The 27829-nt window shown below is 40.9% G+C and overlaps 1 protein-coding gene across 4 annotated transcripts in view; it reads right to left on the bottom strand.

Moving 5' to 3' along the window:
• Positions 1–27829, bottom strand: part of lrp8 (low density lipoprotein receptor-related protein 8, apolipoprotein e receptor) — a 170636-nt gene that overhangs the window by 14112 nt on the left and 128695 nt on the right. For all 4 annotated transcript variants that reach the window (XM_063460686.1, XM_063460688.1, XM_063460687.1 and 1 more), the window contains exons 9-16: positions 26559–26684; positions 18721–18892; positions 15267–15491; positions 13532–13650; positions 12042–12181; positions 5151–5292; positions 2695–2847; positions 172–543 (exon numbers count right to left, since the gene is read on the bottom strand). In XM_063460686.1, the coding sequence (XP_063316756.1) occupies positions 172–543; positions 2695–2847; positions 5151–5292; positions 12042–12181; positions 13532–13650; positions 15267–15491; positions 18721–18892; positions 26559–26684 (1449 nt within the window). The remainder of the gene's footprint in view (positions 1–171; positions 544–2694; positions 2848–5150; positions 5293–12041; positions 12182–13531; positions 13651–15266; positions 15492–18720; positions 18893–26558; positions 26685–27829) is intronic.

Genomic DNA, 27829 nt, shown 5'->3' with positions numbered 1-27829 from the left:
GGAAAAGTGGAGGGGAGGAGAAGCTAGAGAAAGGAGGGATAAAAGTATTGGTTTTTAGCTTCCTGCTGATTCAATGACGGGTGGTAACAGCAGTGATGGTAGCAGAGCAGAAGAAAACACGCTGTACACTCGCTTTACACACATCCACATTCCTGTCATCATGTCACTTACCTCTGTGGGAGAGATTGGCATTACTCTCTTTCTGAATGCTGTTGGGAGCCACGGCAGCCAATAAGGGTGTGTGTGTGGACGTGGACTTCTGACTAGTGCTGCTCAAACTGGTCGTCTCTGTACTGGTAGCAGCGGGAGTCCGAGGGTGCTCTGTGATTCTGCCGCTCCTGGTGGTCTGAGGAGGGGCTGGTGTTGTAGTCTTGGCTGTGGGTGGTAATGTGGTAGTAGCAGAGGTGGTGCTGGTGGTGGTGGTAGTGGGCGTTGTGGTCGTGGCGACGGTTGTGGGAGTTGTTGTTGTTGTGCTTGTTGTGGTGGTCGTTGTGGAAGTTGTGGTTGTGGTGGGGGCAGCTGTCGTGGTTGTTCGGGGTCGAACTGCGCAACAGAAAAACAACCAGTAGGAATTGAGATTTCACTCCAGATTGCTCGACTGTTGCAGCCGTTTCCACTTGTAAGCTCTGCATCAATATTCAGCATACGACTGCAGTCACCAGCAATGCCTCCATTGTCTTATAAGATGAGATATATAATCTCTTCTGAGGGTTCTGGGTCTACCATGAGGTCTCCTACCAGTTGGAGCGCGCCTGCAAAACCTCCAAAAGGAGGCACCCATGAGGCATCCTAAATAGATGCTCAGCTGGTGTGTTTGATACGCAGGAGCAGCGGCTCTACTCTAAGGTCCCTCCAGATGTCCAAGCTCCTCAGCGTCTCATCTCTAAAGCTGAGCCCAACCACCTTATAGAGGAAACTCATTTTAGCTGCTTGTATTCATGATCTTACTCAGATTTCATGACCATAATTTCAATTGTATTTATTTATAGGCTTTGAACTGAAGTCTGTAGATCTTACATCACACCACAGGTTTGGATTGAGACATAGATGGATCAGTAAATGAAAAGCTTCAGCTTTCTCCGTGCACCACAGCAGTCCGGTATAACGCCTGCGTTACTGCTAATCAGAAGTGTGACACTTTAAAGTCCTATACAGTACAGTGACAGGTACTGTGATATTTCTATGTACACACTGTGCTAAAGTGCATTCACACATTCATAAGTAACAAGTTGCCAGATGGATAAGTTGCACAAGCGCATAATAAGCAGTATTTAGTGCAAGCGTTGCAGTCAAATGTTGCAAACATCATATCACATCACAAGAAATGATCTGAGAAAACACTACGTTGTTAAAGCAGATGTACTACACCAGTATGTTTGGTTCATAGTGTACTACATGTACTAAAAGAAGTATTCAAGTCAGGCATTTTAGCTGAAGCTAAATTACACCACATGTCACCCCGGGCTCTTCCTCCGATCACTGGTTTTTTTTGGTGTATCAGATTTACACAAATCCCAGTGCACACACTGCTGCTGATATAACATTCTGTTTTGTGTCTTCTAAACATTATTTTTAATATAAGTGATATGCGTTTCTTTGCGGTTGTAAAACTGAAATTTTGATCCAATACAGTCACAATTAAACCAGTGAGTTTTTCCAACAGAAATATTTGTGTTACAGTAAGAATCCAAAAAGCTTTGGTACAAATGCACTCACTGCCCCTGCACCTACTCCCAGCCTCTCTCACAGGGATTCTGTGAAATATTGCCTCAATACATCTTCATCATCTCTTTCCCCCCGTTTCTCTGTGTCAGCTCCTCCTATCTCACCTATATAGACATTAGGTGTAGGTCTAGTAAAAATAGCAACTTTACAAATGTAGTGACTCTATAAGGGCAGGGGGACAAGCTGACTGATGAAATAAGGTCAGCAAAATAAGCGAGGTAGGTTAGAAGTGCAGGGAAGAGTCCCTGACCTAGTTCCCAAGATAGTTTTACACAACACTTAAGGTTCAGATTCTCTGAAGGATCCAGGGCACTTTTAGCTTTGTAAACATTGTACTGTTAAATTGCAGACATTGAAAAATACTGTATTTGGAGTATCCAAAGTATTATGACTTAAAACAAATAGAAACAGTATAAATAGAAACACTTTATATTTAAAATTTTAAATATTTGTGCTTAAGTATGACCTAAGAGATGATCAGACTTTAACACTAGTCACACAGACGAACATAACTCAAATAAATAAACGAGACAAAAATATTCTTGGTAATTTAATCCAGTATTACACGGCTTGCATGTTTGTGGGTTTATTCAAATGAACTTCAGGTCTTTCCAAAATATTTCTGTCAGATTAAGTTTGACTTAGAAACAAGCTCATTCCAAATAATTTTACTTATACATAGAATGACTTGTGTGCTTCGTTCTTGCAGCCTTGCTGTGCACCACTGCTGTTCTATGTTCTACTGATGGAGTAGCTGAGAAGTTAGCCTGGATTCTTTGTGCTCATAAAAGAATTTATGAACCCCAGAAAATTCAGGCCTTACTATTGGAGTGATCACTGTTAGCCAACGACCCCTGAGAATGGCAACAATGCTCCTGAATTTCACTGTGATCCCAGCAGCGTGAATCTCATGTGACATTTATCCACGCGAATCATTCATTCAGGTGCGCCTGTGGAATGTAGACTTACTGATCGCGCAGCGTCTCATGTCTGGTCCTAGCTCCATGCCGTCAGGACAGGCGCAGGTGTACTTGGGGGAGTGGTCTGTGATCTGAGGCGCCTTCAGGCAGAGGTACTCGCAGCCACCATTAGGCAATGTGCCCATATTACAGGTATCAGGACCTTTGGGAACACAGGCAGAAATGTAAAAATATTAAAAAAGACTTTTGGCAACACATTTATCTCTTGGAAAACAATAAAACCCCAAATGTTTTATTAACGAGCTGTACTGGAAAAGGAAAAAAAAACTTGCACAAAGCCCAAATCTCAGCAGCCCAAATTTAATTCAAATTAGAACACAGAAAATATATCAAAGGTTTAAAATTGAATGTACAACTATAACAAAAAAATAAGGCCACTTTGAATTTGATGGCAATAACTAGTCTTAAAAAAAGTTGGGACACGGGTAAGAAAAGGCTGCAAAAGTAAGTGCTAACGAAAAAGAACCAGCTGGAGAAACATTTTGCAACTAATTATGTTAACTGGAAACATGTCAGTAACACGACTGGGGATAATCATCTTATATTATATCGTCTCGCAGATGCTGAGGTTCATCAATCTGCAGAAAAAACACATGAAAAACTGGATGAACCTAAGAAAAAGAAAAACCAGCATCAAATTTGACACGTAGGAGCCGGTATCTCATCAGTAAAAAGTTTCTGCTGCCATCAAACTATTAACTAGTTTGATGCTAGACTTAGGAATCTAATCTTTATTCCACACACTTCCTCTTGCCGACTTTAGAGATGCGTAGGTGAATGCAGGAGAGTCTCAACTGCTTTTAATCTCTGTAACCCAAATAAAAAATTTACATGCAGTTTCTTAAGCATAGTTGCAGACTCATGGAAAAACATTGCAGTTTTGTGTCATGTGGGGAAGCGCGAGAATTAGGTCAGGTCGCAATCTTTCCTGATTTCTTATGTAGCTTTGGAGAGCAGCACGCCATCAGCTGTCAGGAAAAGCAGCAATATCACTTGCTACACAGAGTGAGATTTTAATAAGCTGGGAATACATTTATACTTGATGTACAGTATCTCAGCATAATGACTATGTAATGAGAACAGCTGTCTAAGTTCTCAAAGCTCCAAAAGGTTTGGAAGGAGTCATCAAACTGGGGAGGATGGGAAAAAAAGGTTAAGGAAGAGTGTAGGAAGGAAAGAAGAAAACAGAGGAGGAGAGAGAGGGAGGCAACAGAAAAGTGAATGAAAATGATGAGGATCAAGAAGGAAAAAAAGAAGGACCGAGATGATAACAACAACAAAATTATGTTGTTTTTAAGCCATAAAAGCGTCACTTTCTCCTCCTGCACTGCCTCTCTTTGGGCTCCAACTAAGAAGAGTGAACTTAGGCTTCAAAGACCCACTGAGCGCACACAAAATAAAGAGATTAATAATAAAACAGACACAACATGGGAAGGATCGGACGAAAGCCGCTTTTAAGGAAGTGTGTCGATAAACATGAAAGACATCTGAGCATCTTGAAATATGTGGAGACGCACAGTACTGTACCAAACCACACTTACAGATAATATTCCTCACTGGGGTTTTCCTTAGGTGCAGTACACTAACAAATAAGAAATGATACAAAATGCAAGAAAAACAAAGATAAATTGGTAAAAGACAGGGCAGAGAGGAGTCTGAACTCACCAAGCGTTGCAGCCGAGGTCACATTTTATCAAATACTTTGCTTATCAATGCTACTCGTGTGCTTGGGGGGGCTACTCGGTACACCTTCACTTAGCCTTGCAGTGTTTTGTCTTGCTTTTGTTGGCATTTGGGAGAAAACATTTTCCAATTCTGTGATTTCTTTTTTTGACCAGGACTCTTGATTTATTAATGAGGGAATGCAATTAGCTGCCTACTGGCGCACAGACAAGATTGCTTCTGAGCGCTCAGTGAGTGAGGAGAGAAAACAAAGCATGAAAACACTCGCACAAACACATTTCTGGCATGCAGTGTCAAACACACCCAGGTATTCACAAGCAGAGGTGTTGACAGGCACACATGCGCGCATGCAGTCACACACATCGAGAGTGCAAAAAAAAAAAAAAAAAAAAAAGACAAACACATCGTTTTGACGTGCCCGTCACATCCACCGGTCTAATCACACTCATCAGATTATCTGTTTATTGTTTCAGACCGTTTCACTAAGTGGATCCTCGTGTCTACGTGCTGATAATGCAAGGCTTTGTACTCAGGAAGGAGGTTAGATTTTGTGTATCCTGTGTGCACATACGCCCCAAAATCCTGCTCATTATACCAAACAAGATCCTGCACGCTTACGAGTGGCAAACAGCACCTAGACAGAGACTGGGCAGTATGACAGACTGAAAACGAAACGGACATTTTGACTTATTTGAGAAGGTAATCTGGGACAGCCCCACTTAGATCACCTGTGCTAAGCTTCTATGCGTTTCTTCTTCTTACCCTTGGGCTGCCTCTGTTCATGAAACACCACCAGGTCCAGGGGGTTGTTAAGGTCCTCTGCGACCTTGGCCACATCATGTCCCGTCAGTCGGTTGGCGCTGTATATCGCTTCATCTTCCAAGTCTGTCCAATACACGCGATCCTGGGTTAAAATAAAGGAAAGTCAGCTTGAGAAATACACAAATAAATAAAAAGCCCTAAACCAGCCTTGATGATTAACGATCAACCTATTAAAAAAAAAGAATAAATGAAAGATAACTCAGCTAATACCACAGATAATGTTATAAAGCCACATGCATGTTGCAGATCCAGAACTGCTGGGTCTGTACCACTTGAGATCGGACACTTTTCTAATCGAATGGCAGTGATGACGATATATATTTCATATTTCAGTAACAGAACACTTACAAAAATGCCCATCATCTGTGTTTTCTCTAAAGAGAGCATCATTCTAGGGTTTTATAAAGCTGTTGTTGCTTATCATTTTCAGAGTCCAGTGACTCTGTAATTCAGAACCGTGAGACCTCAACTATGGAGCAACCATGCTGCAAATGAGCATAATCTGCATACAACTTTAGAATAAATGGCTTTTCATAAACACCATTTGTCTCTGCTTAGAAACTGTGCACTGATATTGATTGTAGTCACTGTTAATTTAAAAAAAGGAAGAAAAAAAAAGCCAGTCTGCTGCAAAGAAATGTCCTCGTCCCAACAATGGCTATTTGATTAAATTTACGATTACATTTGAGGATGCGTTGTGGTTTACTTGAATAGAGAGGTGTTTTATATCCAAGGTAACTGGTTCATTTTTCAAAAATGCAATAAAAAAAACCCCCAAAACATGCCATTTAGCCCCCATTCTAGCATCTTTACCCTCCAGCACTCCAGGTATTTAAGATTATAGCCAGTCTCTCTCTTCTCTGGTAAAAATAATCAGCCCCAAATAAACTTAAAAACAGAGTCACATTACTCCAATTTGCCAGAGAAGAAAGCCCAGGTGGCACTCTTTGCTAATTTCTATTTTTAACCACCCTAATTATAACAGCTACTTAACAAATGCAAGGACACGGAGGAGGTGTGGCATCTCTTGGAGACGGTTTAGTTAAAATAAGCCACCTACTCTGTGCTCGGTGGGTGAAAAGGGGAGCAGTGTTTACTTAAAAAAACAAAACAAAAAAACAGTAAAAACACCGTTTTAAGTCTGTAAGGAAGTTGCATGCTTGATAAGAAAAAAAAGCCCCGGTGTTTTATTGTAAAAACGTCTGTACCTTTGACTCTCTGTTTAAGCTTTGTGCCAAAGCAGAAGGTAGTGACTGCTTTGGCGGAGCGTACGGTGTCTTTGTAGTCCTAGCTCAGCTTCCTTCTCAATTTCCCTTCCGCTCTTTCACACCTCCTCATTATTCTCTTTAATGATACTACACGATATAACCGCACAAGTGCTCACGGCACTTGGTTTCCACAGCAACCCCAGACGGCTTTGTCTTTGCAAGCACACATCAATTAAGAAAAAAAGAAAAATGCAGCAAATGACTGCACGAGAAAACACAGACAGGCTGATATCATGGAAAGCTCGATAAAACAACGAAGAGACGATTTAGGAGGTGAGTGTGAGACGGAGAGACCAATCAGGAAGAGTGTCTGCAGGTTTTTTCGTCGTTACAGGGAGGATGTATTTTTATCATCTTTTTAAAGGCAAAGACCTGCAAGACTTGTATGGTGTGCGGGTATGTGTGTGTCCGTGTGTGGGGATTAGTCACAGCAGCCATCCATGCTTTTTGTATTATCAGTGGACTTGACCTCTCTCTCACCTTCCCCCTTTTTCCCCATCTTTCAGTGAGCTCTCTATCACTCAATCTCTCCCTCACTTAGGTTCTGATAACCTTTACTCATATGACAGTAGTTCTGAAACAATGAAAGACAAATATCAGCCACGCTGATAAAACACTACTCAAATCTATTATTCCATCTCTTCTTTTTGCTTCTCTCTCTCTGTCTTGATTTCTACCTCAGCAGTCAGTCTCTGACATTGTTTTCCCCTTTTTACTTTCTCCACTGTCAATCTTTCCGCGCGCCGCTTGTGACCTTGAAGCTTCAAACAGCAGCACAAAACCTGAGAAGGGCAGTGCTCTTCAATTGTAGGATCAAGGTACATCTTTTATGTTTTGAAGGATAGGCCAGAAGTTATACACAAAGCGCACGCAGACTTGCTCCCATGAACACATGGCGCCACGTCACATCAGATGGAGCTGCGACTCGGGGGAAGTGAGAGCACGTCTAAATTGATATGGAGTCATTTTTGAGTCGAGGGAAAGCAGCCCTTTATGATTTTGCTGCGATTCTATCCCAGAAGAATATGCGTCGGGGCTGTCTGACACATCTGTCTGATGAGCTTCAGGTGCCTACTGGATACCTGGATGTCATGCATGAAAACTACAAATGAAAGCTCAAACAAAGCCAACCCACTCGCCTGTTGAGGATTTGATTTTTTTTTTTTTTATGGGTTTGATCTGCATTCTTTGGCATAATTAGGCAAGTTATGAAATAATAATGTGGGGGCTTTTTCGGTAAATCATTTAATCTCCAATAAGCTGCAAAAGAGAATTTTAATCTCTCTCATGTGCACGGTACAACATGTCTCTAGTTATGTGAGCTGACTAGTTTTATTATGTGAGCTGACTAGTTTTCTTATTTGGGCTGCAGATGTGGACAGAGAGGGCCTGACGGACGTCTTTGTCAGGTTTTTTGAAAATAAAGCTTTGGTCACATGTCATTTGACTGCCCCTGTTTTCACATAGAGCCTTTAAAACATAAAAGTTTACATTTTCTTTGCTCCTTACATATTACTCCAGTTTTTATTTCTTTCAACCACCACTTCTCTTCTCAAACCCATCCCACCTTCTCTTCTATCTCCTTCCTGTCAAGAGCTTGAAAAGAGACAACATTACTCTCTGCAAGCTTCTGCGATCTACATCTCCTCGGGGTTTGGCATGTAGGCAGGCGGTCGGCACTAACTGGTAGAGTTTACATGCGTGTGTCTGTTCAGGGTTTGATACCGAGGCCCTGCATCTTTCTCTGCAGTGCTGAAAAAACCCGTTCCCGCATCAGCATCAAAACGAAGTCTGCAGATGACACGCTCGAGTGTAATGACTTGTAGCGTTCACTGTATCGCTCAGGAATATGAGGAGCTGGAATAAACCGTACGCCGCACATGAGTTGACAACTCATATCTCACATGCTCAAAAGAGCAGCTATATGGATGTGCATGTGAAAGAAATGGATGCTTAAGAGCTGTGGGGTTGTGGTTTTTTATGCTTGTGCATAATCAAATGTGACTAAATGTCAGAAACATTTTCTCTGCATGCGAGAAAACATGTGAGGATGACTGATTTGGGGTTACACAGTCCCACAACAATTCCTGTTCACAATAAGTTTCTACAGTTTTCACAAAGTTTTACATGTGATCCCTCAGGTCTTATTATTGTGGATTTGTCTTAACTGAAACTAACCGAACAGTGTATGAGCTAAATGTGAACATTTTACAGTTACTTTGTTTTTAACCAAAGAATAGGAACAGTTAAATTAACGTTTGCTTAATTTACACTATCTAAGAATCAACTGCAACACAAGTAAGTGCACTCTTTGTTAGCGTGGCTCCAATATTTGATTCACCAGTCTACTTTCTTCCACTCAGGGACAGACACTATGGGCAGAGAACCATTTGTGCTCACATTCACACCTACAACCAATTAAAATCACCAACCTAAGCTTCACCCAACCCCATACATGACTGTGAACTGTGGGAGGAAGCTGGAGTATGTGGAGGGAATCGACACAGCCACAGGTAGATCGCGCAAACTCCACACAGAAAGGCCTCAGCCTAGATTTAAACCCAAGACCAACTAAAGCGAGGCGACAGTCCTACCACAACAACACCGTGCAACTCGTGCATGCTGTAATATTTTTTACTCTCTCTGCTTTTACCTTTAATAAAACTCAAACTTCCTGGGCATGGATGACACCAGTTTTAAATATTTTGCATGAGTGACTCTGTGGAAATGTGTTCTGCCATTTTCGACACAGATGATTCTTTGCAGGTGCTCTTTGCTGGAGGTGTTGTTTTTCTTGCTCCACAGTCCACCTTAAAATACTCCAACTGTTCTGCTGAATTTGAGGCAGGACACACGGGCCACAGCTTTCACTTTTTTCATTCTATAAAAACTTGTGTTTGAAATTGCTATGTTTTGGCTGGAGAAAATGTTGTCCCTGCAAAGCATCTTCACACTAGGATTCAGTGTAAACTTGGGTATAGACTTGCCTTTGCTATCCATCTACAAATGGCTACAAATGGTAGATTCATTTTAAAGAGAGTGACGTAACATCAACCAAAAATACAGAAAAAACACATCACATAAAAGTTCTAAACTGATTTGTATGTAATTGAGTATTTGATCCCCAAGCAAAACATGACTTAGTTCCTGTCTTGTTGTTTCATGGAGTTGGTTTGCACACATCTCAGGAGGGATTTTGGCCAGAAACTCTCTGAAGTCTTTAGCCTTCTTGGGAACTTTTCTATAGGACTTTATTCTGTCTCTCTCCATTAAAATGAATTATATCAGTGCATATCAGTAAACTGCACTCCATATTTTCTGCACTGTGCAGTAAGTGTGCTTGTCCTGGTCAGGTCTATGCTGCAGGCTTACCTTGTATCACATCTGCAGGACGGGCACTGTGCCTTCTGTTATTGGTAGTATGCCCCATCCTGTCCCTCCTTACTGATGCTGCAAGCGTGTTTCTGTTTCTGTTCAGTAGCCTAGAACAGTAGCTCTTTTATCCTATCCTATCTTTATGAAGTATCACAGCTGGTGCCTTACTTGTTAGAGCATTTCCTTGAAGCCAGAATGAATTAAATGATCAAAAACGTTCAGTGTTTTAGTTCAAAATTTGAACCAGGCAATTCTAAAAGTAACAAACTTCCCATTATCAGTCTGTAGGCACTGTGACATCCTCCTGTGCTGCTAAAGGTTTTTAATTTGGTGTATATCATAACCAGAGCAGAAGAAAGACCAGAAGAGCCGAGAGCTATTAATCTCCTGGGGTGAACTTTCACTGCTGCTCGAAACATCGGTTTCCTTTCTCTCTTTTACACGCAAACACACAGACACGCGCACACACTCACACGCTCTCAGCTGGACATGATGGATGTCCCTTCTTCCCTTTGTTTTCCCATCATCACAGTGTGTGCAGCAAAGAGGGGAATGGAGCAAATACTACTTACTGATCACATTTTCACCTACCACTTTCCCCACCTTCATCCTTGCTCTCTCCTCACTCCTCCAGTTCTGTTTTCCCACCATCCGCACCATCATCTATGCTTGATGGGCCCTAACGTACCGATTCACTCCCACCTCAATAAATACACCCAAATTAGTTTTATTGATTGATGCACTCTATTGTGACTCTACACTCGTCAGCAAGCAAACAACAATTTCTTCTTTGGATTTATCCTGCTTCTATACTTTTATAACATCTTCATTTCTTTTCAGTCAGTCAGCCATGCCCCTGCACCGACTCATCTCTCCCCCTTGAGTTCTCTCACTTCTTTTACCGCTAGTATACTCTGAAAATGTGTGTTAAGCCTGACAGTCCTCCATTTATGACGATGAACAAGCATAGTTATAAATGGCATCAAAACAGTGTACTTAAAAACTCATCCCACTGCTAAAATTTTGCTCACTGCAAGTCTAGAAATACGCAACCATGTTGGGAATCAACAGACAAGATATGATTGTCACTTACAAGGCAGCGATAACTGAGCTGAGACCCCTTTGGTGTGTGTGTTTACATTTATTTTGGGAGTGAAATAAGAACTTCTGGATCTTGTTTACATTCCAGGTAAAGCCTCCCACTAACTCTATTAGGAAATAAAGAAAAAGCGTGCTGTGTATATCCATATATACTTAAAAAGAGTTCAGCATTCTTCACATTTATTTAAGATACTTTAAGCAAACTGATTTCAAATTAACCCCAACCCTAACCCAAAATTATATAAGACATACACTGAGAAATTTAATCTAACCAAGGACATTAACCAAGACAGAAACCCTACGCATGAACATATTTTACTGTCAGCTGAGAACAGGAAACTGAGGCTAGAGCGTACACAGGCTCACCAAAACTGGTCAACACAAGATTAGAATAATGATCCCCAATCTGATGAGTCTTAATTTCTGCTGCTACATTCGGATTGTAAAGTCAGAATTTGGCATAAATAAAATGAAAGCAAGAATCCATCCCGCCTTATATAAACAGTTCAGTCTGGTGGTGATTAAATAGTGCAGGGGAAATGTCTTGGCATTCTTTGGTCCCTACCCTCTACTAACTTATGAGTATTGTTGGTGACCATATCCATCCCTTTACGACGACAGTGTTCTCATCTTCTGATGGCTGCTTCCAGCAGGATAATTCTCCATACCATGCCACTCAAATAATCTCAAACTGGTTTCTTGAACATGACAGGGAGTTCACCATACAAAAATGGCTTCCACGGTCACCAGACCAAAAAAGGACCTTTGGGATGTGGTAGCACAAGAGATTCACATCTAACTGTTTGATGCCTTAGTGGCAATGTGTACCTAATAAACCGTTCAGCATATATTTCAATAGGTATACAGCTAGAGCAGAAAATATATCCCTGTATGATGATATAGTCTAATGATGAATTATTACATTAGCATGAACTAAAATTTGCCCAAAAGGTTGGAAACGAAAAAAAACACTGCACACTTTCAAAAATGCATATTACAGAAACAGCTGTATGCACCAGACCAGAGCTCTGGTATTACCGTCTGGTCTGATTCTTTGCATTTGAATCTCAATTCTCAACTGCTGTACCTCAAAGACAGTGAGGGCAAAGGGATGGCCCAGGTGGTGATGCGAGGAGAGCAGCACTTTGCGGTTGTCACCATTGAAATCCACGCTGGACAGCAGGTGCAGCTTGGAGTCCACCCAGTAAAGTCGTCTGTTGGACAAGTCTGAGAACATGCAGGGAAGGGGGAGAGCGAGAGAGAACAAAATCAAGAGGGGGTAGGGGAGAAGGTGAATGGAGAGAGAGAGGTCACTCAGAGTGAAACGGCCTAGGGTGAGGGGTATATGGATGTAATGGCCCAGTAGCTACACAATCAATCTTCTTTGACATGACGACCTCAGCCCCGTACTAAGAAAACACAGATGTGATTGTAATATTGCCGCTTGACTTCTTTGCTGGAGAAAATATACGTGCCCTTGAACAGATTCATTAGTCTTGCTGGACCTATTTTAAAGAAAAACTTTGCTGTTTCGCAAATCTCAAATAACTCCACATTTCAGCCACTGCTATATTATTTATATTAGGCCCAAATCATTGTTGTGTCCTTGCTACGAGCGTCAAAGTGTTGTGGTGTTTACTTTGAAATCGAAACACCACATTGAATTTAAACAGCAAAGGAAATAATCCCTGTATTACTCTTTTTTTCACCAGACTCTAAGATTATGCTTTTAAGAAAATCATTTAAAAAAACAGAAAGCAAGAATTTAATTAGTAAATAATAAAGAATTAAGCTTTTGTGTGCAATAAGCAATTCGAAATTGGTAAAACACTGGAAGTATATTTAAAAAAAAAACATCCAATAAAAGCACCAAAGTAAACTGAAGGAGGAAGAGAATTAACACGATTCTCAGTCCCCATTCACCTCTCCTGACTCAATCACCTGCACTGTTCGGTGGTCTCTATGAAATCAATGACCAGGGGAACACAATTCACCCTTTCTCCCACAGCCGCCTGGCGCCAAGCCTCTCATTCGCCTTATTCCAAAAAATAATTTGTTTTCATACAGATGCGGCGACACCTCAATTCCACAGAGTGTGGCGACTGTGCGCTTCTATTTCTCCTCAGGCAAGGGCAGCTGAGAGGAATTGGCTTGTGCTTCGGAGGGAGTTGAAAGGGATGAGGGGAGGTATCGACAGCACAGAGCGTCTGGCTTATTAATTCGGAGCCTCATACTCACTGGCTTGATTGATGAGAGCCAGACACAAACTGAGGTATATAACAATAAGAGCTACTTGGGTTTCAGCACCCATAGACTATTTTCTTCTCTCAACTTGTGCTGTTTGTCTCTCTCTGGCTTTCCTCCATGTGTTGTTTTTTTTCTTTGTGTTGAATTCACTCGAGACACTTTTTTTCCTCTCTCTCTCTAAAAGCAATGTCAGCATAATAACTTTTTTTTTTTTTTTAAATAAAACTGCTGTCAGAGCTGATTGATTTTTCTATCTAGGCATCATCTTCTAGCTTTTCATCCTTCTTCAGTGGGCTTTGCATGTTCAAAGCTACATGTTTTTTTCCTTACCTAGAGTTATTCCATTGGGCCATTCAATGTGTTCAGACACCAAAATTTGTCTATCCACTCCATTCATCCCAGCCTTCTCAATTTTGGCCTGACCTCCCCAGTCTGACCAGTACATAAACCTGTGGGAAGATACACAAGTTAGATTAAATTGAAGCAGCAACCTCGGAGGCTGAGAAATCAAACCAACGTGACCTGCCGGCATTCTCTCTGAGGGCCACCAGATGGCGATAGCTGTGGTTGTAAAAGAGACCTGAAGTCTTACAGAAGGCTACGAGAAATGGCTTTCTGATTTTAAAGGTTTACTCATTTGTTTTGGGTCATACTGAATAAAATATCAACTGAAATATTTTGTAACCATGTTACAAAATGCTATAAAAACTGCACACTTGATGGGTAATAGCTGTCCATCAGAAGTCATTAGCCAATTATTGTGCGGTTTCACACTTGACTTCTTGTCAACTCAGGTTTTTTGCCAACCAAGCTGGTAATGGCAAAAGCTTCAACACAATATGGCACTTCAGAAACCAATGTGTGGCTATCTGTGGCTGAGTGCCTAGCTTTAGAGCAGGGGTGAAAAAAGTTTCTAGCTTTGTATAAAAAGCAATTTTCCACCTTTGTGACATCTTTACATTTCATCCCTTTATAGGGGCTTAAAGTATTAAGACTTAAAGTTGTGAATTATTAGTGCTGTGGAGCGTGACGGACACTTTGATACAGGCGGTTGTAGCACCAACTTGCGGCAAGGCTTCAACTTCCGCTACTTCAAGTCATCGAACTGGACCTTTTTGTTTCTGCGTTTGTGACCTTTTGAACTTTTAATACAATCATCTAACAAATAATATGGCTTCCTGTGTGCTCTACTTTTGGTGAGTGAAACTTTAGTATTTTATTTGTCTGTTACTTAATAACTAGCAGCTTATCTGTGTGTCTAGCTAGCATTAGCTGCTAACTTAACATACAGCTTATCACCCAAATACAGTCCAAAACCAGTGAGAGATGCCATTGTGGCCAAGTTCATCTTTATATACATGTTGTATCATTAAGGCACGGCCAGTTCAGTGTCAGAAATGAAAGGAGTAACTTTCCTAGGACCAGTGAAGAGAGGTTAATGTGCAATATGCAATGTCAATTGTTCTGAAAAACTCTTAACTGACAAAATCAACTGTACTCCGTCACACGATGTTCCACAGACATCTTCTCTCATTTTCTTTGCAAAATGACTGTATTATTAGTAAGACAGGCAGTGAAAACATAAAAGGGAAAGCACTGTGCAAAACAGCAGGTACTAGAAACTTGGACCTTATCTGAATATGTGTGTCCATGATAAAACTGTGAAATCGTGGCTTCATTTGCATGTATTTCATGCTAGTCTAGCTTTGTAGAGCTGTGAAAAGACGTCTTTGGGGAGCTCAAGGCACCCGAGACAAATGGAAAGAGTTAGAAAGGGAAGACAAAGTGTTACAACCCATCTCAAGAAAACTGTTAAACTGCTTAATCTAACAGATGGGCTCAGTGGTACAAATAGCCTTACTTTGGTGCAATACTTTAGGCCAACCTCTACACCCAATCTCTTTCTACTATAATAACACTGGCTTTTACAGACACACACACAATGACAGTAGGACCTCTTACTCCCCCTCCCTCCTTCCTGCCTTTTTGCTCAACTCCTTTGCCATCTTTTGCTCCTTTGTGCATGTTTTCAAAATCCTTTTACCCTAAAACTAACCCAACTCACCCTTGGTGCGGATCCACAGCGATGGCTCGTGGCTCGTTCAGCTCAGTGGTTATGAGCATTTTCCTTTTCCTGCCATCTCCCGTAGCGACAGATATGCTCTTATTGCCTGAGTCCGTCCAGTAGATGTTCTTGTGGACCCAGTCGACAGCAAGGCCCTCCGGGGAGTGGAGCGAATCGATGAGCGTCACCTGCTGTGATGAGTCACTGGCCTTGTTGATGTAAGCGCTGGTGGGCGGATGGAAAGGAAATGTATCAGTAAGTAATCTGGAAATTATAAAAGCCTAATCCATCACAGAGGTGCTGGCACGATAGATTTACCACCGTCTGGCTTCCTTTCCTTGGGAGGAATGACTTGATTGTGAGTGGCTTAGATATCTTGTTGGGAACACAGATTCTTCACTCTATTCAGGTGTGAGGGGCACCCAATCCTGACACCTTTATAACAACTTCAGCCTTCACACCAAACACAGCCTCCCAGGGAGAATGAGTCTGTCTTTTTCTATCAGCACCACATGCCTATATCTCCCCTTTAACCGAGTGTCCCTTTCTTGTCTTCAGTTTCTTTGATTTTCCTCCTCCTTCCACTTACTCTGTCAACTCTTCTGTCCCCATTCCCCACTGACATTTCCTTTATTGGTGAAAATTGTTAAAACTTAATAGACTACTGCCTTGACAATATATGAATGCAAGAGCAAGATGGAAGAAAAAATGCTTGATAAAAGGTTGGGACAAGCAATGTCCCAAGTTGCACAGTGCCTTCACATTTTAGCAACGCCTACAGGAGTGAAGAGGAGACGGGAGGTGCATCTTAACTAAAGAAGAAGGTTGACTGGTAGTCAGAGCGAGGGATGAGGTGGAGATGCTCACTGTTACATTTTGCCAACCCAAATATCTTTACAGTCAGGTGAGTGTGGGATGTTATTGTGTGAGTGTGATAGATAATCTATGGGTTCTCAAGAGTGCCTCAGGGTTTGTAACATGGATCCAACACCACACTGTTTCACCCTCGAGGTTAAATTAAAACGGCTCAAGCATGGTGGACATGAAGGAAACCCATCGTGTTATTGATGCAGCATGCATCTACTGAACTCCATTGAAACGCCAGAACAAAAATTACATTTGACACAAATTCAATTTGAAACAATTTTCTTTTACATTACATTCTGTTCTTTGATACTGAGTAATCGCGAGTTCCACTAAAACATATTTTCTGTTTAATCTCTTGGTCAATTTCTCCAATATTTAATTTTTACGAACACAGCGGATATAAAAATTCAACACGTCAGGTTTTCATGATGTATAAAAATGAAGAAAATGAGATCAAGGTAAACGATTTAAGAAAATCATTTCCATCTTTAAAGTTTAACCTGCACAATTCACAGTCACTCTTCAATTCTATTTGGGTGGGGGACAATCACTGAAAAACTTACAGTTACCTGGCTGCACAAATGTGCACAGCCTTAGACTAAAATACTGTTAAAGAACTTTTTTGATTTTACTACACCGTTCAGTCTTTTTGGCTAGGAGTTTGCCGCAGCATTGTGTCTCTTGATTTGGCAATACTTAACAGTCTTCTTTGCAAAAGTGCCACAAATCATCGTCAGGTCACCCCACAGGTTTTGATTTGGATTCAGGTCTAAGTCTTTCCAAAACTTTAATCATCTGGTGAAGACATTCTTTTGTAGAAGTGAATGATTTGGGTCATTGTTGTGCTAAAGGGTGAAATTCCTCATCATTTTCGTCTAGCAGCTGCCTTAAGTTTTTGTGCCAAATTGGTATCAGTATTGGAACTGTTCATATTTCCGTCCATTTTGAGTAAAACACAATGCATTTTATGGTATATTTAACAGCTTGGAAATTCTTGTGTACCCTTCTCCTGACTGATACCTTTAAATCATGAGATCTCTTTAACGCTTTATAAGCTCTTTCTGGACCATGGCTTTTAATTTATGTATGTCACATTAAAAATGGACAAAGTTCTGAAGTCATTTTTCTTGGGCTCATATTTTCTTAACATCCCAAATCCCGATATTTTGACAGTGCTATGAGGATGTTTTATATCCACTTTATATTCTTTTACTCACTCTAATTTCACTATGTCCTTAATTTGAGTTAGAAAATCTTCACACAGACTTAGGTTGAACAGGTTGGTGGGCTGAACAGAGGCTTCAGGCACAGTGAAGAATAAGACAGAGACAGATGAGTCCAAGTCCACTGAGCAGATTGCATGTTTAATTGGTTGAACCATTGTTTGCAACAGACATCTCCATCATTGGGAGAAGGTAACAAGTCATCGACCCGTGGCATGCTAATCACTATGAATTAGTCTGGAAAACCACATTATCACATTGAGGGTGAATCAGTAGTGCAGACTTTAATAAGCCTAGCTATTTCATATATCACCTTATCAGGGGACAAAACAAAATAAAAAATAAATAAATCACAATTTACTGATAGTAGTCCAACCTAATAAGCTCCGATTTCTAATTTCATCTCTACCTGGGGTTAAGATCTGTCACCAAGCCAACTTGGATAATTTGCTTACATATGTTCTACTGTGACGTTACAGGAGAAAAGAAAACATATGGTAATGTCAAAAAGAGCAGATATTCTATACAACAGGAAAGCTTGATTCTGATGCTATGCACTTAGGTGCAAGTGCAGAAGATTTTGCTTTGAAAGATTAGAGAAAAGAAAACACCATCAAGGACAACGCCAAGTAGATTAAGCTGTATAACTTCCCTCGCTGTTTGCTACTTAAAGCAACTTTTGATATGTGAGTTTATTTACGGCATCGAAAAATAGACTTCGCTGTGAAAAATGAGTTCATTTGTCCGTTCCCTGTCACAAGCCCTTGACTGTGTTACCAAGTTTGTGTGGGAGAATGTCTGCGTGTGAATGTGTGTGTATGGAGATGAATAATGGCAGCGATTATTGAGGCAGTGAAATTAGTGAGAGCATATGGCTCAGCTGAGATGATAGAAAGCCCCTCCCACAACCTGTCAGCCATCAGGGTGACACAAACACACACACAAATGTATGTGCAAAGCTATGATATGTGCACACACACAGACTCACACAGTGTGTGTGAAGGACAAACAGGTGCGGCTGACTCACTACCAGAAGGTGTGACAGGTTGAAGCACACAAGATGGATGGATAGAGGAGAAAGATAATGAACATGTTGGCTGAAGAATGACAAAAGTGAGTTATCTAACTTTAAGGTCCTGCGTCTATACGGTGGCTTTCATCGTTTTATATGGGCTTCCTCTGCCTTTATAGACAGAATATATACACATCATTTACAGCATTTCAATAATTGTACTAAAATATACAATTATAGATCATTTTTCTGTCGATTAAACAGAATGATCCAGAAAAATCTAGGGTTAAATAAATAATTTAAAAAATATATATAACTTGTCATTGTGTGTGCGTGCTGTATGTGTGTGTACCTGTATATTTTCTGATGATACAGATCACACCAGAACATCTTGTTGGTGGACACGTCCACATCCAGGGCCACGGCATTCTTCAGTGTAGGGACCACTTGTGTGTACTCACTCTTCAGCAGGTGAATACGACGGATTTCATGACGGTTAGTGAACAGCAGGTACGGACTCTTTCCTGATGGAAAAGGAAAGATGGTTATGTTACCATCAATGAAACAACTGGACAGAGAAGTTATACAGAACAGCTCATCTGCCCTGTAACCCACTGCTGTGACTCTAAATTAGGAACCTACCAAATATGGGCCGTTTGTACTGCTTTTGCTCTTGGTATGTCACAGGGAAATATTTGTTACCCTTGCAAAATACCTGTACATGAAAGCTGAACTTGTGAAGCTGTACTGTTATAGGCATTTGCAGCTAGACTGCTGACTAGAACCGAAAGTATGAGCACATCACTCCAGTCCTGGCCTCTCTGCATTGGCATTGTGTCTCATTCTAGAATTCAGTTTATGGTTGTTTGATCAAGGCTCTTAATGGGCAGCCCCTAGCTTGTATTACCAGTCTTATTCATTCATATTCATCAATATTTTCCAGTCTCACAGACCCACTGGTAAAGACTTCTTACTGTACATGTCTCAAGGTCATGCCTCAAGCAAAGAGGTGAAAGAGCCTTTGCAGTCGTTGCTCCACAGTTTTCAAATCTACACAATCACGTGAAAGCCGAAGTTCTGATAGGACTCTATGCAGTCCTCTGAAAAACTCTAAAGTACTCTTCATGATTCAGTAGCTTGTAGAATCACCTTAGCAATAACTTGAAGCTACTGAAGAACTTTGGTTGACTGTTCACAACGTTGGTTCAGTTCATTGAGGTTTGGCAGGATGATGCATAACTCGGGTGTAGGTCTGGATGACCTTAATTGGACTTTTGCAACACCTTCATTCTTTTCTTTTTCATTCTGTTACAGATTTGCTGCTGTGTTTGACATCATTGTCTTGTAGCATGACCGAATTTGGGTAAAGCTTTAGCTGTCAGACAGATGGCCTCATATTTGATTCTAAAATACTTTGGTATACAGCATCGTGCTTGACAGTTGGTATGAAGTGTTTGTGCTGATTATGTCGTGTTTGGTTTTTGCCAAACGTGGGGCTGTGCATTATGGCCAAACATTTCCACTTTGTTCTCATCTGTCCACAGGACATGGTTCCAGAAGTCTTGTGGTTTGCTAAGATGAACTCTGTAAAGCTAAGGTGTGCTTGCCGCTGTCTTTCTTAAGAGAAGACGCTATCGCCACACTTGTTCAGCCTTTTTTTGGCATCATGAACTGTCATGAACTTTGACATTTAACACCCTAACAGGGGTTTTTAGTGTCTGAGATGTAGCTCTTGGGATTTTAAGCAATTTCTCTGGGCATTGCATGGCCTGACCTTAAGAGGAATTTATTGGGACGCCCATTCCTGGGAACATTGTGGCATTTTGTTAACACACATGCACACAAAATAGGCTGTTCGAGTGTTTCCCTGTGCTATTCTTCACCAGTCTAATAACCTACATACTGTTGTGTACAAAGATATCGTGGGTAGTGCTGAGTGTTTAGCCTTATTCCCAAAAGGGAACATAATGTAAGCCAACTGTACTCTTGTTTTGCATTTGTACTATTTAGGTCCTTAAAGCATGTATTTTTGATGATGTGAACATAAATTATGTATCCAAACAACCCCTTTAAAATAATAATGTTGCCCATCTACACATAGATTTTAGAACAACATCATATTATTGAGTGAGTTTTTCACACAATTATGCACAACAGGGAAAATGATGTATGTGGTATGATTCGGTTCAAATGGAAAGCACACATCCCTTTTTAAAGACTATTGTTTTGGAATAAACATGCAAGTGTGGTGTCCTACTGTTGGAAAAAGTTACATTACTCTTGTTAGTGAAGTGACCCAACAAGAGCCATGACACAGTCTATTTTAAGTACAACAGTGCATTGCTGGGTTCTCTTTTTCAGGGGCATTCAGGATGTGGCGTTCGCTGGCACATTAGTCACCTGGTAGGGGACATACTTCAGCTGACTGAAGGTGAGGATGGCTCAAGCATTTGAATAATTCTAGGTAGGTGACAAGGTCAACTCTAGCACACAGAGATACCTTAGTTTGTGAGCATGGGAGTTGCTGTGACATCCATACTCTTGTCATCAAGCACTTTCAACCTAAAATACAAGAAATGTAGTCCTGGACTCTCACTACAGTGCAGCTAATAATACTACATTCTTTTAATTTAGCAGCACTGCTGTGTCCTGGATTGCCACTCCCATTACATTTTCCAGCTCCGTTTTTTCACGTTTGTTCTCTGTACTAGCTGTCATGTCATCTTTATTCTCCACTGTCCACAAAAATCAAAACACTGCCACAAAAAGCATTCAAACAAGACAGAAAGCCGGACGGCAGCAACGTTTGAGCGTGCACAGACAGCACAAACTCCTACTTTCACACCGACTCAACCGTGCTTTGACAGGTTTCCTCAGCCCTGGTTTATTACAGGCCACTGCACAAGGAGAAAATATTACAGTTCTACTACTGCTAGGATCCAATCATTTTTCTCTTACTACTGGGTTTGTAATCATCAATTTCCCCTGCTGAGAGGGCGAGCGAGAGAGAAAGCGAGAGAGAGACAAAGGAACAGGCAAGCGCAAGTAAATCTGACAAATCCAGGTAAAGTCAGGGAGAAATGATCATTAAGAGGATGTAATTAAGGAAGGACGAAGGAAAAAGCCATCAGCAAAACAAGTGAAAACATGGGAAAGTGGGAAAAAGAGAGAGAAAAGTAAGAACATTTTGAAGCCTGTATAATGAGGACATGGATAACTCCGACATGTCTTTCATCAATCCCCACAGACTCACTTTTTCACGACAATATCTCTTATCCCTCATCGGTGTTGTCACAGCAATATGTCCTTCTGAAGTTTATTTTTTTAAAAAAAGAAAAAAAAGAAGCTGAGTCACTGTTTTCCGAAAGGCCCCAGCACTACAGATGTCATCAAAAAGTGCAAGATTATCTCTTCTACAAGATACTGCAAAGCTACAGTCAGCTATCTGAACAGCAACATGGTTCCGTAAATATATTTTAATCTGCAGTGCTCGTTCAGGGCTGCTCTGCCCCATCAGCCAATTAAGATAAAGCTGCAAAAGGATAAGTGCAGCCTGGGAAACACTGTTAGATGCTGCAGGAGCACTGATTTCCAGGTGTTTATGTTGTGAGCTTCACAAAGTAAGAGGTAAATAAAAAATGAAATCCAAAAAAAAAAAAAAAAAAGACAGACAGAAAGGTCAGAAATAATGGTGAGAAATTCTGCAGGCTGACAGCGATGTTTAGCTGAAGCTTTTGTGAACAGACCAGCACTAGAGGAGGTAAATAGGATGATGGTATGTCTGGAAGAATGCACGCACGTCAGGGTCAGAAGTGCTTGTTAAGACTTACAAACCGTGCTATATAATGACGAACAGATGCGAGAGCGGAGAACAGAAATGAACTTCCCATCGACAGCTGTGTCAAAAGTCATTCAACTTTCCTGTCATTCGTCATCACAAAGCAGCTTACATAACACTTCGTTATTTTTGGGGTTAAAAGCCATATGCGTTTATATTTTATATATAAAAAATTGTCGGTGCACCTGGACTTTCATGATGAGAACACTGATGCGATCAGTTAAAGTAGCAGAATAAAGATGCGTAAATTTGAATTTAAATTCTGGTTTAATTTGACCAGTTTCTTTCTAGACAAACAGAATTAAATGCTAAATAATATCATACTTGAAGCCTAAAAGCACAAGACACAACCTTTGATGAGTTTTGACATTATTCAGCAACATTTTTGGTCCTGTGGCAAAATCTTCTGACAATGGGGGAAAAAGAATTTGACCAGTCCTTTAAAACCTTTCTGAGAAGTGTGTACAAACTGTCAAGAAAGGTACAAATTGTTCTCAGCTCTGAGGTGAAGCCTGCAGTACACTACAGATGAGAGAGATGACAAGACACAAGAGAAGGAAACAAGAGAACAGAAAAATAACACAACACTTTGGACCAAAGGCAGTTTGTAACTTTCCTCTGCATCACTGCCACAGCCTGCATTTATCGAGTGTACCTGTAATGTAGTCCCACAGCTGTTACACTGTTCTTGCCATTGTATTCATTTATATTTCTTTTAATTTCACAGACTTTAATTGAAGTATTTTAAAGAGGTTTTTTTTTAATACAGCCAATAAAGCCTGTTTTAATTAGTACGAAGTTAATTTTATTCTTACAGCTTAGATTTGCTAATTGTAGTGACCAAGTGACAAACTCCAGAGGATAAAATATCAAATTCAATTCAGTTTTATTTATATAGCTCCAAATCACAACAACAGTCACCTCAATGTGCTTTATATCGTAAGGTAAAGAACCGACAGCAATACAGAGAAAACTCCAACAATCAATGTTGCCAAGTTCTTTGAGCAAGCACTCGGCGACAGTGGGAAGGAAAAACTCCCTTTTAACAGGAAGAAACCTCCGGCAGAACCAGGCTCAGGGAGGGACAGCCGTCTGCCACGACTGGTTGGCCTAATTTGCAAGTATGCGCGCATGTATGGTTCACCCCGTTAGTGTGTACATCCTGCTTTGCTACCATTAGCTAAAAACGTGACTATCTGGTCATTTTCATGGATTCTGCCATATACTGTTACAAACGCTCACACAAACAGAGCTGAGAAAAGAAATCACATCATAACTCCAGCCTGAGATGTTACTTTGAATTAGCACTGCTGGTGTAACACTTGCGTATTACTCTGAAATGAATCTGCAGAGACAGAAAGCGCATTCTAGGATTATAAATGAAACACAGTTACTGTACACCAAACACATCGTAGCGTTTTCACAATTACCTCAACTCACAGCAACAGCATATCTAAAAATGGACTTATATGCAACTTTAATAACCTTCAGATGATATGAGTATGACAGCTTCTGAACTTCAATATGTGCAGATGATATTGGCACCGGGTTTGTTTCCCATCTCATCGCAGAATGTGACATTCCTCCTAACCAGTCAGTCGCAGAGGAATTGCATCTGTCTAGAAATCATGACGTGACTCCTCAAAATAACTACTTATGCGCTGTGTACATGTACGGTGATTTCTGTTGCTGTGCACGTGCGAGTCTAGAAATGAGTTCATAAGCAAAACGCAGCTTTATTAAATCCAAATTACCTCAGCTTCATAAAACAGGCATCCCTGTACTTATGGTGCCAACCCGATTTGTTCCTCTGAATAAACAATCCTCAACTTAAACAGGAATCCATCCAGTCACATTTCAGACTTCTTTTTTTGTCTCCTTTGGCAAAAAAATGAAAATGATGAACAGTATGTATACACGAGCAGAGAAATAAGTCATATACCGCGTAAGTATCCATCTCATTTCTCTTCTGCTTCTCCATGCTGCCATCTTATAAATGGCCTGGCCTCCGATAAGGACTGTTTGCTCTACCTAACAGTAATAAAGATTCCCACACAGAGACACAAAGCAATCAATGCTGTTTTTTATGCCACTTAGGTTAGAAGTGAAGGTCTGTTTTCTGCTTTAAGCACTCTCATTACCAGACCAGTTTACCCTGTGATGACTTAACCTCAGACCGTAATTACTAATAACACTCTTTTCTCTCGCCGAAAAGTAATTTGCTGTGTAAGTCAATCAGTTAAAAGTTCCATTCTCAATGTATGTATGTAAATAGAGAGTAGAAAGGAATTAACATCACCAGAACATGAGGTAATTTCTTTCCTTGAAATATACTGTATATATATTTTAAATACAGCACTAATACTGAACCAACTGGTCATGGTTAGCACATGTAGCAAGATAGCAGGTACCTATCTGTAAAAGTTTAAATTGAAAACTGAAATTGTATATTTAGAAGTTTGTTTGTTTTTTGTAAAAACCCTTAATGTCTTCATACGGCTCAGATGTACGGTGGCCCCGAGAGGCCAAACGGACTGCAACTTAAGAAAACACCAGCAATAAGAAAAACGCTGCAAAGGCACACAAAACATAATGGAAATAGGAAAAACGAAAACAGAAATAGGAAAAAGCTGATTTCCAAAAGCACAAGGGAAGTGTTTCTGGGGAGACAATAAACCGACGGACCAGTTGCAGGAACCAAAATATACTAAGAATTGCGCTGGGAGACACTTAGAAGAAGTGGAGGATGTATCGGTTTTGTGAGGAAAGAAAAGATGAGAGGTAAGTGTGTTAGTCTAACTATTAGCCTAAAAATCCGTCATCAGTATTATATGAATCATGATAAAACACGCCTACCATGTTTTGGGTTCCTGCAACTGGTCCGTTGGGTTATTGTCTCCCCAGAAACACTTCCTTTGTGTTTTTTCCTATTTCTTTTTTCGTTTTTCCTATTTCCGTTGTGTTTTGTGTGCTTTTGCAGCGTTTTTCTTATTGCTGGTGTTTTCTTAAGTTGTAGTCCGTTTGGCCTCTCAGGGCCACCGTACAGATGCAACTTTGCATGTTCACTTCTTTTAATATTCATGCATATATAAGAGATGCATACAAGCCCCCACGTCTGCTTCTGTGTCTCTTCTCTAAACAAGTTGCGATATTGGACTAATTCGGCCGTGCCTTAGCCATACGTGTTTGAGCTGTTAACTGATTTTGGAAAATAGGAAGGAGGAGAAAAGTGAACTTTACAGTGGCAACATAGGCAACATGTTGTTCTGGTTTGTTCAGTCAGGCTAGTCACCTACTGTGTTGACTGCTTATTTCACCGATATGTCTTCGAACACAGAAACAACACATCGTAGGGACATGCTAATAAGCTTAAAAACTTGAAAGCATGCACTGTTACACATTCTAGGCCAGGGGTCAGCAACTCCAGGCCTCGAGGGCCGGTGTCCTGCAGATTTTAGATCTGTCCTTGGTCAAATACAGCTGATTCAAATTGCTAAATGACCTCCTCAACATGTCTTGAAGTTCTCCAGAGGTCTGGTTATGAACTAACCATTTAATTCAGGTGTGTTGACCCAAGGTGATATCTAAAACCTGCAGGACACCGGCACTTGAGGCCTGGAGTTGCTCACTCCTGTTCTAGACCGTCCGTTTCCTGTACTTTTTGTAGTAAAATATATAGAAACATTATCTGCAGGTACTTAAAGGCTTGGTAACCACAGGATAGTTATTTTTAACGTCAGCTCTAACAGACTGAAAACTGTGCGAACTGATTAGAAGGACCAAGAACCCAAATTGTGCTTTTAAACAAGTCTCAGGTATACCTAACGGGCTCATGTACAGTTGTGTTTTGAATAGCATCAAGGAAGACTTCTTTTCAGTTGCAAACTTGCCAAGTGCAGCTTAGAGGACAAGATTTTATTTTCATTCAAACCGCTGTTCAGTGTATTTGCTCTGGCCAACAATGGGTAGAGACCCTGCCTGTGTCCTGCAGTGAGTGGGCAGACCTTTCCCCTGCATAACACCCTTCCCTTAACACTCTGGGGAGAGCAAAAGCAGCTGGCTGCAAACTTTCATTAGTGAGAGCTGCAGAAAAAAGATGGCAAATATTTATCTTTGCACAGATTGCTGTGCAAGAAGTGCATACAAAGCAATACTCTCCGTTCACGGAGTCCCACTGTGTGAGAACTGCGTAGGATGTGACTGGGTAGTCGGCGCTAGAGTTGGAGCGCCGTTGCTGAATATGTGAGAGTTGGTTTCTATGTGTGATTCCTCATATGTATGTGCGACTGTATTTTGGTGGGAGCTTCCATCAGTGACAGTGTGTGTATTCACTTGTGTGATAAATGCCCTACCTACGGCTTTGCAGGTCTTAGAGGCAGGGTCCATCTCATAACCTTCATAGCACTCGCACTTGTAATCCCCTTTGTAGTTGATGCAGATCTGACTGCAGGCATCTGGGTTCTCACATTCGTCTATGTCTGCAGAGAGAAACATGGAACAAAGACATAAAGATCAAAACAACATAACTATAGACACACACAGTCCTATTTGTCTGGAGACTGAGACATAAAAGAGCTAATATTTTCTGTTTCTAGCATGTTAACAATCTTTCTCAGCAGGATCCTCACTTCAAAAAAAAAAAAAAAAAAGCAAGATTCTTATTCTTCTAGCTTAATTTCTAGGATTTACGTCTTTGAGCTTCAACAGAAAGGAGGAGATCTTTTGTTGAGAAATTTGAATGTTGTAACACTAATATTTTTGAGAAACAGACTTACACTGCTTTAACTGGATAATAGAAATGATGTTAAACACATTTAAAATCTGGACTGGATTGGAACAAATGGCCGGGTTTGTATATGGAAACAGCTTAAACCAAATAAATTAGCAAAAATGGAAAATCTGACATTTCTGAAAGCATTCAGGGTCATATTTAAAGCTACAGGGTCAAGGTCCTCCAAGGTCAGAGTAACCAGAATCTGGGGACAAAGGGGATGAACCTCCCATTACTGGAGGCAAGGTCACTGAAGTAGTTAAACAACTCCATGGTGGAAGGTCCCCAGGGTGGATGAGACTGGACTCGAGTTTGTAAGCCTCTGGATGTTCTGAACTGTCTCAACTGACATACCTCTGCAAAAATGGATAGAACTTGGGGAGAGTGCCTCTAGACTGGCCTCTAGGATGGTGGTTCCCCTCTTCAAGAAAGGGCACCAGAGGGTACGCTACAGCTTCAGGGGGATCAGATTTTCTCAGCCTACCTAGGATGGTCTATGATGGGATACTGGAGATGAGAGTCCATCCAGTAGTCGGCCCCTAGCTTAAGGAGAAAAAATGCAGCTTTTGTCCTGGTTGTGGAACACGGGACAAGCTCTGCATCCTATTAAGCATATTTAAGGGGACTTGGGAGTTTGCTCAACTATTGTTTTATGAACTTCGAGAAGGCATTCAATGGCATTGCTTGCTGTGTCCGCAGGGGCTGCTTCTGGAGTATGTGGTGTTAGGCCCTTTGTTAAGGGCTATCTGGTCCCTGTACAACTGTAATGAGAGCTTGATTCACATAGCTAGCAGTAAGTTGAACTGATTCTCGGTTTCTAGAGCTGAACTTTGTTTCCGCATCATTTCACAA

Source organism: Pelmatolapia mariae, linkage group LG17 (genome assembly GCF_036321145.2).
Source record: "Pelmatolapia mariae isolate MD_Pm_ZW linkage group LG17, Pm_UMD_F_2, whole genome shotgun sequence".
NCBI lineage: Eukaryota > Metazoa > Chordata > Actinopteri > Cichliformes > Cichlidae > Pelmatolapia > Pelmatolapia mariae.
The sequence above is the reverse complement of the archived record's forward strand: the minus strand, read 5'-3'. Positions and strand labels throughout refer to the sequence as shown.